This window comes from Ixodes scapularis, unplaced genomic scaffold, assembly GCF_016920785.2.
Source record: "Ixodes scapularis isolate PalLabHiFi unplaced genomic scaffold, ASM1692078v2 PGA_scaffold8__174_contigs__length_109621045, whole genome shotgun sequence".
NCBI classification, from domain to species: domain Eukaryota; kingdom Metazoa; phylum Arthropoda; class Arachnida; order Ixodida; family Ixodidae; genus Ixodes; species Ixodes scapularis.
In genome coordinates this window covers 52,425,124-52,439,875 of record NW_024609883.1, presented here as the reverse complement: position 1 = coordinate 52,439,875, position 14,752 = coordinate 52,425,124, and the positions used below count along the sequence as shown (strand labels likewise).

General features: G+C 47.4%; 1 protein-coding gene across 1 annotated transcript in view; it reads right to left on the bottom strand.

Annotated features, from left to right (window-relative positions):
- LOC8039069 (copine-8) overlaps positions 1-14,752 on the bottom strand; it is a 47,666-nt gene that overhangs the window by 9,049 nt on the left and 23,865 nt on the right. The window contains exons 7-14 of the mRNA XM_040208587.3: positions 13,634-13,662; positions 13,090-13,193; positions 12,138-12,284; positions 11,992-12,067; positions 11,007-11,060; positions 10,683-10,744; positions 3,148-3,376; positions 388-515 (exon numbers count right to left, since the gene is read on the bottom strand). Coding sequence (XP_040064521.1) covers positions 388-515; positions 3,148-3,376; positions 10,683-10,744; positions 11,007-11,060; positions 11,992-12,067; positions 12,138-12,284; positions 13,090-13,193; positions 13,634-13,662 — 829 coding nt within the window. The remainder of the gene's footprint in view (positions 1-387; positions 516-3,147; positions 3,377-10,682; positions 10,745-11,006; positions 11,061-11,991; positions 12,068-12,137; positions 12,285-13,089; positions 13,194-13,633; positions 13,663-14,752) is intronic.

Below are 14,752 nucleotides of genomic sequence, written 5' to 3'. Positions count from 1 at the left end.
GGTCCTTCTTTGATAATAAAACATTTTACTTAATACCTCTTGGCGCCTTGGCACAAGACGGGGCAGACTTTTGCTCATGGCGCAATTGGCACAGCCCCTTCGTCTCTGGGTTGATAACCCAGTAAATGCATCACCTCCGGCACACACTCATTATTTTCCAATGGGAGTTGGCTGCATGTGCGATGAAGCGTTATCAAAGGCAGAAAGCTTGCGCTTGCGGCAGAGCACCGACCAAGTTTTTAACCCGTCGCCGACTGTAGGAACTTAAGGGATCTTCACGGATTGTGAACGTGCGACAACCCTGGGTGTAAACTGGGCCAGGTGGCGCAGGCTACTGCCCGCCATAAAAGGTACAGCCATTAGCATCTATCCATTCATCCAACTCACTTTGCCACGTGGTTGATGACGGGTGCAAAGTTCGTGGGTCCGTACAGCTGCACGGAAAGCAGGGTCCTCCGGTAGGCCTCCAGGACCCCCTCTATGCCCACGCAGTACGGGTCCGAGGGATGCCCGTTCTGTGCACGGGGGAATGCTTCGTTTAGGGGAATTCCAGACGACTTCTTCACTAGGGATGTCGAGCAATCGGAATATAAACGCTTTGCATTCTTAAAGGGGCACGGAAACAAAAATTGAAATATTCAAATTTCATTTGGAAGTGAGTCAAGCATGACGGATAATAACTGTAAATGATAATCGCGCATTTGTATTTTGAACGACAGGCTATATTTTTCATTCCAATTGGTGCACTCGAGCAAGCGCTCGAAGAGAAGCGAACGGAGAGCACGATGTGTCATGGGATATCCGGCGCAAACAAACACAGAAAGAAAAGTTCATGGTTATGTACTTTGCCCTTGGTGGCGTTGTCAGCGTTGTGATGGTGTCAATAGCGTCAATGTGTTACAACTGAGCCGTTCGAAGTACCTGTGGGGTGACGACCATGTGGCTGGCCCAAGGAGCACATAGCTTCCACAACACTGTCAGCTTACGGCTGAACGGGGTGGGGAAAGCAATTTTTGTTCAAGTTTTGAGTGACGGGCTAATCTTCTAGGGGGAGAGTGGCTGTGTCCGGTTGCACAAACGAGGGTCCAAGAAAGAGGGGAGTCCTTCCTTTCCGTCTTCTTGGACCATTTGGTACAATGCGCGACATGTGAGTTGAGGGGGAAAGCTAAAAAGGAAAATGTTGAAATTCCAAAGAGCGACGCTGCTCCAAAAGAATCTGCAAGTTCTTCAACGTTGCTATAGTCAGTTACAGGTTAAGAAGGTAGCGGCAAATGCTCCTCAAAGGGAATCAGATATCCCTCCGCCACCTTTGCATCCAATAGCGTCCCACCGTTTCCGTGACGTCGCGGACAACGCGCGAGGAGGGTCTTGCCTTTCTGTGCATATTTGCTTTATCTTTCGACTTTGACTTAGCATTGTGGAAGCCACGAGAGGGAGATTAGAGTTCCCCCCACCGACGGAAACAAATACGACTTTCGGGGATTAGCTTCCCCCCCGATGGATACAAAGGCTGCTTTCAGGGGCTCGGTTCCCTCTCCGATGAATACAAAGGTCCCTTTCTTAAAAAGTGGGATCAGAGACTAGTAGGAATCCATTGAAGCGGAACAAGGAGCGCTTCCAGTGAACTCTTCTTTCGACTGCGGAGAGATTTGAAACGGGCGGATCACACTTGTGGGAGGAGCTTCTCCTACCTTCTTGACTTGTAACCGACTATAGATTACCTCCCAAATAGGCTCTGCAAGCATCCACCAGGTGCACATTAAAAGATTGTTTATTTAGCTTTAAAATTAGTTTTCTTGTGCCTTTCAACGGAAGACTGGTGTTTTTGAGGTTAGGGTGCAACATGCAACACACTCAAGCTGGAAAATGAGCGCTGGAATTTTGTTTCCCTACCCCTTTAAAGCACTGCACAAAAAAATGAAAGACGTTTACAATTCCCTGTAATACCGAATAAGAGCGCAGTTTTTGAGGAGGGCAGGGGGTACGCCCCTCCTCCTTCTCTCTCTCATTCTCCTCCCCTCCTCCCTCGTGACCTTCACGAGTGAAGGTGACGTGAGGGTCGTGACCTCTCCCTCGTGACCCTAGTAACATCACTCGTGAAGGTCACGTGAAGGCCTTCGTGACATCACTTGCAACCCTAGTGACGTCACGTATGACGTCTTATGGGAAACGTCTCATAATGCAACGTACAGCGACGGCGACACTGCTCATGCCGGAAACGGGTGCCTAAGAATCTAAAATTAGATTTTGGTTACACACGCCAGGTTTCAAAAAGGGTGTGCTTATGACGTTCCCCTCGCTCCCAGGCTCTTCAATTTTCCTCCGGTTAGACGACCCTTTCGCTGTACAAATGGAAAGTGGCGAGGATTATCTCTTCTTCGACGGACGAATCTGTTTAGCTGCACTTGTCAGAGAATGAACACGGAGCAGCCTTAAACTTCGCAAGTAGCAAATCACAATAAATAAGCAAACACTGCAGTCCACAGCCGCCTCCAAACGTAGCATGTTAAGTTGTGGCAAGACACGTGGGATAGAATGTTGTTTGATTCCCCACTTCCGGCTTCCGCTTCAAAGTCCCTTGAACTGTTGTATTGCCACTACTGGAAAGATGACAACAATGTTGTGAACATGTGCCGTACTCCACTTGACACTGCCACTCAATTACCCCAATATTGGTCTATCTCCAGCTAGTCAAGGATAAGTACCACAGCACCTAAAATTTCTTCCCCAGGCTGGGTTGTGATCAAGATTCAAGACTTCACCTTGTAGTTTGACTGGTAGGTGCAGGAATAGCACAAAAAATTCCACAAAAGAACCATCTCCTGGTGGCAATTTGTTTGGGAACCACTGTAAAGTTGTCAACAAAATAGACTAGGTAAACAGCCTTGTTTGCTTCCATTACTGCAGCTGCATTGCTGTGTGTTGAATGGGCATACAGAGGCATTGAAAATGCCTATAATTGATCTGTCAGATGTGCGAAGTGTTTTGTCTATCATCTCGGCTGGTAGCACCAGCAGATTAGAAACACAGGCTAGGTGGCGCAAGCCGCTGCCCGAATAAAAGGGCTAAGCCGGGTAGGTAGTACATTCAAACGTCTCTCATCTGTGATATAGCAATGCACGTGCAAACGGACGTACGGACACGCACCAGAAAAAATTCGTGCGAGACGTTCCCGTCGGGTGGCAGCCGGGCGCCGAAGCCGAGGGCCGGGAACATCTTGTCGTAGTCGTAGTCCTGGATGACCTCCCCGACAGCCTGGATGGCCATCATGTAGGCGTTGGGCTGTGAGGGGTCCATGTAATGCAGTGACTTGGGGTCCCGGGGGTCCCCGTTGGACGCCGTGAAGTCCACCGCCACCGTGAAGTGCATCTGCAGCCTGGCCACGCCGGCGCACAAATAAGGTCACGCAAAACCTGATGCTCACGCCGTCGTCTCGCTCGAAATGAAGCCAACCGGAAACCTTGGCTAAGACAATTCTGTTCAAAATACGTCAATCTGTTTGTGTTCATGCGACACAAACTCACGACACATCCTCAGCCAGTCAGCTTTACAGATAATATCCATGTAGGTATTAATCTGTTTTGCCCCCTCCTTTCTAAGCTCGCGGCAAGCATCAAAACATTGGCAACCAGTCTTCTTCCAAGGCATCATGTTCGACAACCCCGCGAGTACACATTAGCGGCCAAAATAACGCTTCCCCAATTTGCGTGGGCAGTGCAGTGGTAGAGCATTGGGCTGATGAGCGAGAGGTCGGTGGTTCAATACCCGCCGAGAAACAGTGTTGTCGTGTTTTTCGTTAAAACCCTCTTGCGGCACACTTGACTGGGACGCCAACCCTAAAAAGCATTTTGCATTGAGAAGGAAATCACCCGTTTCCTGCCCTACCGTGGCAAAGGCAGTACAGTATTCACGACTCCAATTCACTATACAGTCAAACCCGTTTATAACGAACAGCAGGAAACGCTGCAATCAGTTTGATATAGCAAAAACCATTTACAACGAACTTCCACGATGCGTCCGTTGTCAGGTGAGAGTTTCTGTTTCTTTCTCATCTCTCCACCTCCGCCTTGTAACGCCGCATTGTAACTTTTTTTTTTTTTTTTTTCATGCGTGCAGATTTTGTTTTTTTAGCTTATCTGCCCTTCTGAATCGCTTCTCTTTGTGGGCAACCGCTTTGGGATGAAAAGTTTTTTGTTTTTTTTCTGTGCATGCGAGCAGTGTATATATATTTTTTAAATTTTTTTAGCTTTCTCCCTTTTTGAAACGCTCCTCTTCGCCCAATTTCGCTCGCGGTTTGAACTTTCTAAATTTTCTTTCTTTCCTACTTTTTTTTTTCTTGAAGGGGGGGGGGGGGAGGGACAGGCTAGAAGACAATTGTTTGGGCGTTTTTGCAAGCTTTCCCGGCGGAAAAAGTTTGATATAGCCAATGTGTTCTTCATTATAAAAAGTGTATTTTACATGCATTTTTATTGAAATTATTTGTGAGTTTGATATCGACAATAATTCGCTGTACGGGGGTTCGTTCTAAACGGGTTTCACTGTAGGTGGCGCCACTCGTTTTCCAAAATGGCGGGTGTAGTGAGGGTCGGAGATGCATGCCGGTATAACAGTTACTGAGCCTGTCTGGGGTGCTGGCCTGACTTAGCAACACAAATTATTCTTGCTTATGTGAGGAAGCTAGGGTATTATGAGTGCAGGTCATCTCTTTTTCCTGAAAACAAAAACGGTGTCTAGTGTAACCTGGCGTAACATTTACGCCAGGAGGCACGTTTTAATTCTGGAACGAAATTGAAACTAACCTCTATTTTGGATTTAATTTCTCGGTATAGGTGTTAATTTCGGATTCTTTCATAACTCAAGATGTGTCCCACAGTGTAAGTATCAAGCTAAAGCAGTTGTTTGCGGAAACTTTATTTCGTGACATGTGTGTCCGATCAAGGCACTTCAAAATATTTTGGAAAGTTCAGTGCCCCTTTGAAGACAGGGCCTTTCATACACCTTATAGGTAACATGTAGAATATTGTATTTGTTGATAAAATCAGCGCTGATATTTGTGTGTCCTCGCTGCCTTTTCCCGCTCAGATAATTGTCCTGTGAAAGAACGAACTGCGGGCCTTTTAATGCATTTTTGAGGTGTTTAGATGATTTATTGCTTTAACATTATTCCCAGCACAAGAATAACAGAACCAATCAAAATTTTACAAAATATTGCCAGGAGTGATGAATATGGTGTGTGCATTTTTTTTTAAAGAAACACAGGATGTAAAGGACTTTATATTACATCCAGTGCGTGACTTTTTGTCAATCTTGATAACTATGTCAGAGCTCTCCATATGCTTAAAAGAAAACATAATTAGACCTTTCTGGAAAGACTATTATGGTTAAATGGCATATTTTTGTGATTGTGGCGTTAAATGGGGGCCTACATTGCCGCAACATGTATTAATATAAATAATACAGTCGAATCTCGTTCATCCGAACTCGAGGGAGACCGAAAATTTGTTTGAATAAAGCAAAGTTTGAATTTCCGGGAGTTTCCTCCCATAGACACGCATAGGATGGGACCTGCATGTTAGTTTGAATTATCCTCAAGTTTGAATTAAGAGAGTATGAATTAACGCGACTCAAATGTACAATGAAGATATTTTAATCTGTAGTTTTTCAAGCTCTAATGTAATTTGTTGCTTATGATCTAACTTCAAATGTGCAAACAAGTATGCCAATCAAAAGCGTGCCAATTATCACTGGTGCCAATTGCAGCATTTTAAATTCACAAGTCCTAAATTAAAAATGGTGTAAAATCAATCAAAATATTCTAGCTAATCTGAGAAATTCATGTAAAATTATGTTAATTGTGGGTAAAGCATGTGGTGCTATCAAAGTCGCAACTTCCAACAATCGGCAAAACTTCCAAAGTTGGCAACAATTCTACCAAATGCCTAAAAAAAGTTTTTTAGAACATTAGTTTTCTTTACGCGTCGTCGTCTTGCCAATTTCAGCCTTTCCAGTTCGAAGGAACGCCTACTTGCCTGCTCGTCAGCAGATTCGTTGGCGTTGGAAACTGGTGAAACCTAAGTGAGTGTTAGCGTTGCATACACGAGTGACCGCAAGCACTGTGCGTTTGCGTTAGCATTCAATGTTCCCCCCTGCGTGTGCGCAGAGCCAAAAAGTGCGGTCTTGGGTTGGAGTGACGACGCACATGTGCAGCGTAGAGCACACCATTCTAACGCACATGGACAGCGCTTGCTTCTGTATGCAACACTAAAACTCTTTAATAAGGTACAATCCCATACAAGCTTCAGCGCTACATTGGGACAGCGAAGAGTTGTTTGCATTCGGAAATGACATTTCGCAAGCCATGATCGCGAGCAGTTCCACTGTGCCCGCTGAGCAAGAGAACTGAAGGGCCGTCACTAGAGCCCATTTCCCATTTCCACCGCAGGAGCGCGAGCAAAAAGCTGGAGATGCGAATAATCTGGTTACAACAGATCTAATTACAGCAAACATTCAGTTATAACATACCGATTTGTGAAGCTTGGTTGGTCTTGCTATTCATGCAATTCAGCCAACTTCGCTTATTACAGATCCTGTTATAACATACATTCGGATATAATGGACTATATTAGGGAGTTTGTAAGTAGTTCATAATTTAACTACGGCAGACTCCTCGACAAAAGTCATTATTTCGGACATTACGCGGCTTTAGTTCGGTAGCGGTGGCGTCCACTTTGAGAACTGCTTCCATTGGGCTTGGCACCCTGCAAGCCTCGTACGACCTAAAGCGCGTGGTGATGACGACTGACGGTACAGCTTATAAAAAAATCACTATTTTTTTTAAGTTCAAAAGTTTCTAGAAACCAGTTCTTTTCCAATATTCATTCACATTCCGTCAGTCTCACTAGTTAGAACAGACTCCTGTCATGATCCACATCAAAGCTTGTAGAAGAATATCTGCTTTCTGCGTACTCCTTTTACAACAGATCAAACTCTCCATCGCCATCAAGGTCTGCTATAACGAGTTTACACTGTAACAATGAACGTATTGTGTGTCCCTTTGCAGCGATGTTGCAATGAGAAAATTGGTACGCACTTTATGCCTCGATGGCACCGACATCCCCCCGTGTAGTGTCTCTGAAATTGCTCCAGCGGCAACGGAACGCGCAGTTCGTGTCTCTCGGGGTTGCACGTCCGGCCCAGCTCTGACCCTGCTCTCGCGTGTCTCCCCTTTTGCTCCACAGCAGCTGCCTGTTCTCTCCTCCTCGCCTTCTGCCCACTCCACTGCCACAAGAGCAAGTGCACTTGCAACACATTCTAGGTGTCAGGGCTGCAGTGCTCCCTTTTCTGCAAGGTGCCCTTTCAAAAAAGTTACAAGGTTTTCTTCACTGAAAAATAAACTACACATTGCCGAACGCCCATTCTCCACTTAAACGTAGCGCTAATGGTTCGAACCAGATGCCAAGGTTTCAAAACAAACACTAAAAAAAATTTTGAAATTTTTTTTTGTGTGTAGTATTGTTTAATAGGCGTTAGTTAATGACTATGTCTATACGCCGTTTCACCTTACGTCCGAGCGCAGACGTTGCTACAAGCCATCGGAGCCAATCCAAGGACATGTGCGTATCACGTGACCTTGGAGAGTGCAGCAGGATTGGCTAGGACAGATCGTAGCATCCGGACACAAGGTGAAACGGCATATAGACCGACACGCTGTTTAGAAACAAGCCCGCGTTTGCCCACACCAGGTGTGGGCACTGCGCGTGCGCAGAAATTGGATTCGCACGAAGTAAAGCTTCTGCGCATGCGCAGTGCAGAGCCGCATATGGGGAGAGTTTGATCAGTCTATGATCTCGCCGCTGCAACGCTCTCCTCCCAAGTGAGCCAATCAGCACGAGGCGTAGAGCGAGAGGCATGAGCGCATGCGCGTGAACTCCCAGCTGCTCCCAGCTGAGTGGGGAGGGCCGCCATCTTCGATCATTCTCCTGGCGGAATGCGGGGGATCGGCATCTAAATCTCGATTACTGCCTTTTATATCGCTGGCTCTGGCAAGAAAATAACATTCTGTTATTCCTCGGTGGGTTAAAAAGCTAATAAATGAAGATTTTTCGGCGTATGGCCACACACTTTTATTCAGGCGAAAAAGAAGTCTCCGACAGCGTTGCTAAAAAATGGCGGTCATCTCCTCTCTGCTCCCTTCTTTCTCTCTCGCTCCTTCGGCGCTCTCCTCCCTTTCATTTACTTTTCTCCTCTCCGGCGCCTTCGTCGCCACACCCACTGGCCAAACTCTCCCAATATACGGCTCTGGTGCAGTGCCGTCGACAGCGCCACCACAGCTGCGTGACGTCAGGGCCGCGTGTTGGTCTATAGTACCAGATTACAATACTGCCTACTGATCTCGCAACAATAAATATCATCAAAACTCTTTTCCTTCGCGTTCCATTTTTTTTTTTCTGGACCAATGGAGATTACGAATGTTATCAATACACATAGTTATGGGCAGATTGTGCATGGCATTTTGACAAGGACGCAAAATTATTAATGTGCAAAAGACGTAATACTAAAATTTCGCTTTGAAACCGGAGAACTATACTTCTCCTTGCCTTCGGTTGCCGGAGCTGGAGCAATGCGTTTCCTTGATTGCGTCGGATGTATGGATGGGTCGATGGATATCGATCGTATCCTTCATGACAGGCAGTAGCTTACACTACCCAGCTGCAGAGGGCAGTCACGGTCTGTCTCCACTGCACTCGCTTTGTCGGTGTCGTAACGTCGACGAGCGCATGCAACCGATCGCAATGGCCGACGCTTGCTGCGAACGGGAGTCTTTAATCCAGCGTCCTGCACGAGGCGGCGTGGTGCAGCGTAACCCAGCGCGCGTCAGCGTAGCTCACGACGGAATAGAGCCTGCTCTGTTGGCGTCGTCGACGAGCACAAACCGACGCGCAAAGCCCTTGCGTGAGCGCCCCATTCGGGAATCTGGATGTTGGGGCCGTCGGGGCCAGTCAGAGTGCGTGAGACGCTCATTTCTGCAATCTGAACCTGCCGTTCGTGGTGTGTCGCGCACTGTTCTCGTGTTGGTGTGCAGATTTAACGTTTGTGCGCTTGAGCGGGCGAGAGTGTGCTTGGACGTGGACTGGTCCGACGATGCACTACCCCTGAGACGCTCTGTATGTCTAATGAACCGGACTCGCGTGCACGTTGTGCCAACAAAAGCTGTAACCTCAAACACGAGCCAAAGGTTAAATATGATTAAGGGTGACCTAATGCGTGTGCTATATATGATCATGTGCTGGTCGTACGCAACAGCAGACGTTCCCGATTGAAACAAGGAGCAACGTCGAATGCACAGGAACGGCTAACTTGGCGAAACATCGAACTATTTAGCCGGCCAGAAAATTTTAACTGGGGTGTCTTGGCTCGTGAACGATAGTAGCGGCAGGCGATGAAAATGGTACCAAATCCCATAATGTTTGCATCGGCTCTGTAAAGTGCACTAGAATTTTGAACACATACATTGCGTCACTTAGGCACTGTACGCCGTCTTCGGTGTCAGTTTCTTTACTCAACGTAAAAAGCTAGCTGTGATGATGGCACGCTGGCCATTCGTCAAAGAGGTCGCTGTGGAATGTCGAGTGCTTTGCTTCCATCCAAGTATCCTGGCAAATTCAAAAGAGTTGAATTGACACGACTCGGGTGGAGCTGCCAAGCAGCTAGCTTCGACGAACACAATTTTGTGATTTTTTGGTTTTTCGTCAACATTTGCATGACATTTCCGAGAACATAAATGCTGGTTTACGACCGTTATCCCCTTCGTTCTCCTGTTTTCAAACTGCTAGCTACTGCCCCAAATCACTGCTTCGAGGCATGACCACACTACACGGACGGACCACACGGACAGACCACACCGACCGATCGCATCATTGGTATCGACCAGGAAGTGGAAATTGGTTGCGCAAGACGGCACGGTTGCCACGAAGATGCGCATGCGCAAAATAGAGCAGTTCGTTTGGGCGCCCTGGATTTCCTTGGACTGTAAAAACGGTGGCTCAAGTGCTTCTCGGCACGACGCGGTGCAAAGTAGTGCCCTGCGAACGTCATTTCGCGATTTTGCGCTGGCGCGCATTGCCTTCGTTGACGTTGGAGTATAAACAGCCTCGTCTGCCAAAGGATTTCTAATTCTAATGGCATCAGATTGCGAATGTCCATCACGTACTCGCGCAAACGGAACAGCTGCTGGAACATAGTTAGTCCAAGGTGGCGGCAGCTTGGGACTACTCGGGCAGAATTGAAATCCGGAAAGACTCCGCTGATCCCTCCGTGCGCACGCACCTTCGTCGACTGCTTTAATCCAGGAATTTGCCCTGGAGCTTGTCTTAGATAAGGCCAATCGATTCCAGTTGGATTGTGCCGGCTCAGTCTTTCAAAGCCTCTATGTAGCATAAAATCGGCGAGTTCTATCTAGTGCCCATTCGTGAGGCTGTGTTTGCACGAGCATGTCTCTTGATTATGGATGGTCGTCTGCACGGAGAGGACTGGTCATTGGAGGCCTATCCCTTGGCTTTTGGGGAATGAACGTCCATTTAGGTGAAGTAAACGAGGCTCAACAAAAAGAAGTAAGAGGCAAGCAGATAAAGCAAGAGGAAGATAGGAACTGTCCGCCTCATGGGGGAAATGTTGTCACTTACCCGCCGCGAATGTAGTCCAAAAAAGTGGCCTCCTCCCTTATGCCAAAGGACATGAGCTTCACCTGCGGTTCCACACAAGAGGATTAGCTCCCGGAAAGCTTCTCCACACAATGCATAAAATGTTATTTGCCCGCTGCGAAGAATTTAATTTCATGACACAGCTTGCACTTTTCTGCCAACTCTAAGCTTTGCATAATGTATTACTTATTAGAGTGCACCTCCAGCCCGAATCAGAGATTTATAACTGAAAATATTGATGATGTTGATCATTGAAGGTCAACACTATCAGTAAAGAGTGTGGTGTTGGACAGAGCTTCTACTCACAATGCCAGAGTTCTTGTACTTCTTTTTCTTGGCCTGCTTCTTTTTGTTCACCAGCTGAAAGAAGAGGGAGACACACTGCAGAAAGCTCTGAAGATGATGACAAATATTTTCTAAACAATGATTGATTTCAGTTAATGGCACTTAGCATCCTGTTTGATTTCTAGCATCTCTGAACAAATGCTTCATTGCACAACAAAGATCATGAACACTAGTAGAAGAAACCACAGGAACTGAAAGTTTTGCAAAAAATTTGAGATCATATCAGTTCGTGCATCTAAGGGGGAATGAATGTGCACGTTTCCCTTCTCCCCTGCCATAATACCGCTGCGCTGGTACAAACAACACAGAGAGCTTAGTGACCTTGGGAAGCAGAGAATCATCTGTGTGGGCTAGAAATTGAACAGCATTGCCTGGAATGCCTTGGCTACATGTTTTGATCGTAAAACCGAGATTTCGGAACAACCTTTCTCGTAAATCTTCAGCATCAGCCCACTTGCCTTGACAACGCTTTACATCACATGACATAACACCATTACGTCATGTGACGTTATTACATCATGTTACACCATGATCCCAAGTAAAAGTATGCCACATGATACAATGATCTTGTGTGACACTATGACATCACATGACACTGAAAATTGACATCATGTGACATCACATGACACAGTAATGTTACATGACAACATTTGACACTATGACATCACAAGACACTGCATCGTTTAAGACATGACATGACACTGACAACATGATATCATGTGATCCCCATTACACAGCAATGTCACATGACATCATGTGACACTGCAACGAGGAAGACACGACGTCAAATGACACCGTGATGTCACGTGACGTCACAAAGGACCTATGAATGCTAGGCATTTAGAGCCCTCTTGACACACACCAAAGAGACGGCCAATATTTTTACTTTCCGGGGTGCGTGGAAACCCCTTTGGTTACGTGAGAGTAAATGGGGAATGAGCCTCACCTCGTATTCGTTGTCGGGCCCGGGCCCCTGGGCGAGGGTCTTGACGTTGGTGTAGAACTCCCCGATGAGGTCGTGGCTGCGAGAGACGCTGGCATGCAACCCAGCGTGGGCGCTCACAGACCGCCGGGCCCCAGCAGCCTACTCACCCTCCGTCGAAGTCCCAGTCGTAGCAGACCACGCGGATGGTGCGGTCCTCGTCGCCCCCGCTCAGCTGCCGCATCTGGATGGCGAAGGGCCGCCACGTCGGGTTCAGCGACTTCTTCACCACCTCTGTCCGGAATACCGCCGTGTAGCTGCAAACAGATGACGACATGCTCAGGGAGCGGGCACCCACGGACCCCTCACGCGAGGCGAAGGTGCAAACCAATACACCTCGAGCACTCATGCTTATGATGCATGAGACGCCCAAGCCAATGTTGTTCTAGATATGCGTTGACTGAAACTCCTCCCTGCTGTTCTCTCTTGTTAGTGATTACAGAGGGCTGGTTGGCACACCAAGCACGCAAGTGTGAAGCCACCGGAAGTATGTCCGGGGAATGTCCATAACGTATTGGTGCGGCCTGGGGCACAACCTATCTTGGAGGTTGTAACTTTACCAGGCACTTCATAGTTTGGGTGGCGGCACATAAACTGCATAAATTACAATTAAGACGCATGTCAGTATCCTGTGAGTCGCTCCCACAATGCACCTCAGCCTTAGCCTGCACATCCTCTGTGTTGCCTAAAAGGACAAAAGAGGACAACGAGGCGATGCCTCGTAAAGACGCGCGCCAGAAAGGCTGAGGTAGAACGAGAGCGTCAGCTGCGTTCCTTACAAAGGGGAATTCTGCAAGTAGCATTTTGCTCGATACAGCTGCAAACTTTTTTCGCATACCACTTTCTTATAACACAGTAGCATCGTAATATTAGCTTCAAAATAATATTTTTGAAAGAATCAGCAAGGCACAGTCCTGCTAATTCCGATAGACAAGTTCCCCGTCCACTTGGGCAGGACGATTCATCAGAAGAACTCTATCCAAGACCGAGCAAACAGTTCACACAACCTCCTTGGCAAGATAGAGTCAACGTCGGGGGCAGAGTAAGCACAACACGACTCACCTGTTGTCCTCGCTGATGCGATAGAACTCGAGGAAAGGATCCGACTTGCCGAACCAGTCCTTCTTGTCCAGCTTCTGGCCATACCACTGCATGTCGATCACCCTCTGCGCGTCGAAAGCAGGTCTGAGGAGGGCGGCCTCGGCAGACGTAACGCCGAGACTAGGTTGCCTAGGTCACGTCTGACCGGTGCGTTTGGCGCCCCGTACGGCACGCACATTGAAAGAGGAGTCCGCATTGTTGGATGCCGCTATCCCGAAGTGGGTCGTAGAAGTTCCGACAAAATGGATAAGTGAACGCGAGCGCCTTAGTCGTATCTGCGCCCCGACTTGTGTCGCTTCGAGTTTCTGCGAACTGTCAAGCTGGAACCGCGGGCCTACGGCAGAACAGGCACCTGCCACATCTGCCTCCCCTGTGTGACACTTCTGCGAGAACGTCGAGCGGCCGTCAAGAAACCGCAAATGAGGGCGTGGTAAACGGACCGGTCAGAGATGACCTCCAGGCACCGTACCGAGAAGGAATGCATTACAAATGGGTTTTTACCTACCTTGCAGTCTAGGACTTCTTCCACTGTCACTGTAAAAGTGTGAAACAAGCGTCAGATCGAGAATTCAATGCGAATCTTGTTCGTTCCCAGTGATTTGTCGCGTAGCTTTAGGGAATCAAAGATGGCAGAATGTCACGACTTTCAATAGGTGCCAGATCAACAGTTCACTATCGCCACTATTGCTGTTAGAGTCGAACCCAGATATATCGAATTCCAGGGATAGCGAGTTCCAGGAGGATCGCAGAATAGTGCAACATGCCAATAAATCAATGTACAAAATAATGTTAGCCTAAGCTCCAAACTAAATTTTCGTGCATCAGCAATAACTGTTGAATAATGTGACAAAACAGAAGCTTACCAAATGGCGCTGCCAAGAACCACTAAATACTGTAAAACCTCGTTAAAGCATAGTTGGCAAGAACTGCGAGCACTGCTGCTCGCACTTCACTGTGCGTATGCATCCGCAATGCTGCCACCTCTACAACACAGCCAACGAAAAACGAGAAAAAAAAAATAAAAGAGATAGCGGAAGGTTAAAGAAAAAGTGGGACGCATAATAAAAAAGCTTCACTTTTTTCATTTTTTTATCTTAAGAAAAATAATAAAATCAGCAACAAAACTAACATAAAATCAAAGATGGCAAAAAAAAAAAAAAGCACAAAAAATAAAACAGCAAAACGAAAAGAGCGAAAGAAAAAGATACTCAGACACAAGGCGGTGGAAGCACGAAGCATGATTTCGCAAACGTTGTTGACGGATTCCGCCAGATAAAGACTTTTTCTCTTTTATTTTGCAACTAACGACATTGAAGAAGAGTTCCGGTTTTCCCCACCACTCTCTCGTGCTTTTCGCCGCTAACTCCAATGGGCAAGCGTGCTCCCCGCGACTCTTTGCGTGGCTCGGTGGCCGCCGGCGCGCCCCGTCATCTTGCCTCGTGCAGCCTCGGCGCGCACATACCGATCGCGGGAGCAGCGATGGCAGTGTATTCGGGAAAAGCCTCCCTACCAGGGGGGAGCACAGCGCCCGGTTCAATGTATTCGACGTCCTGGTAGGTCGGAGTTCAATACAGATGCCTGTGGCTCCTACACTTTTACGAGGAATTTTCGTGGGGATGTTTCT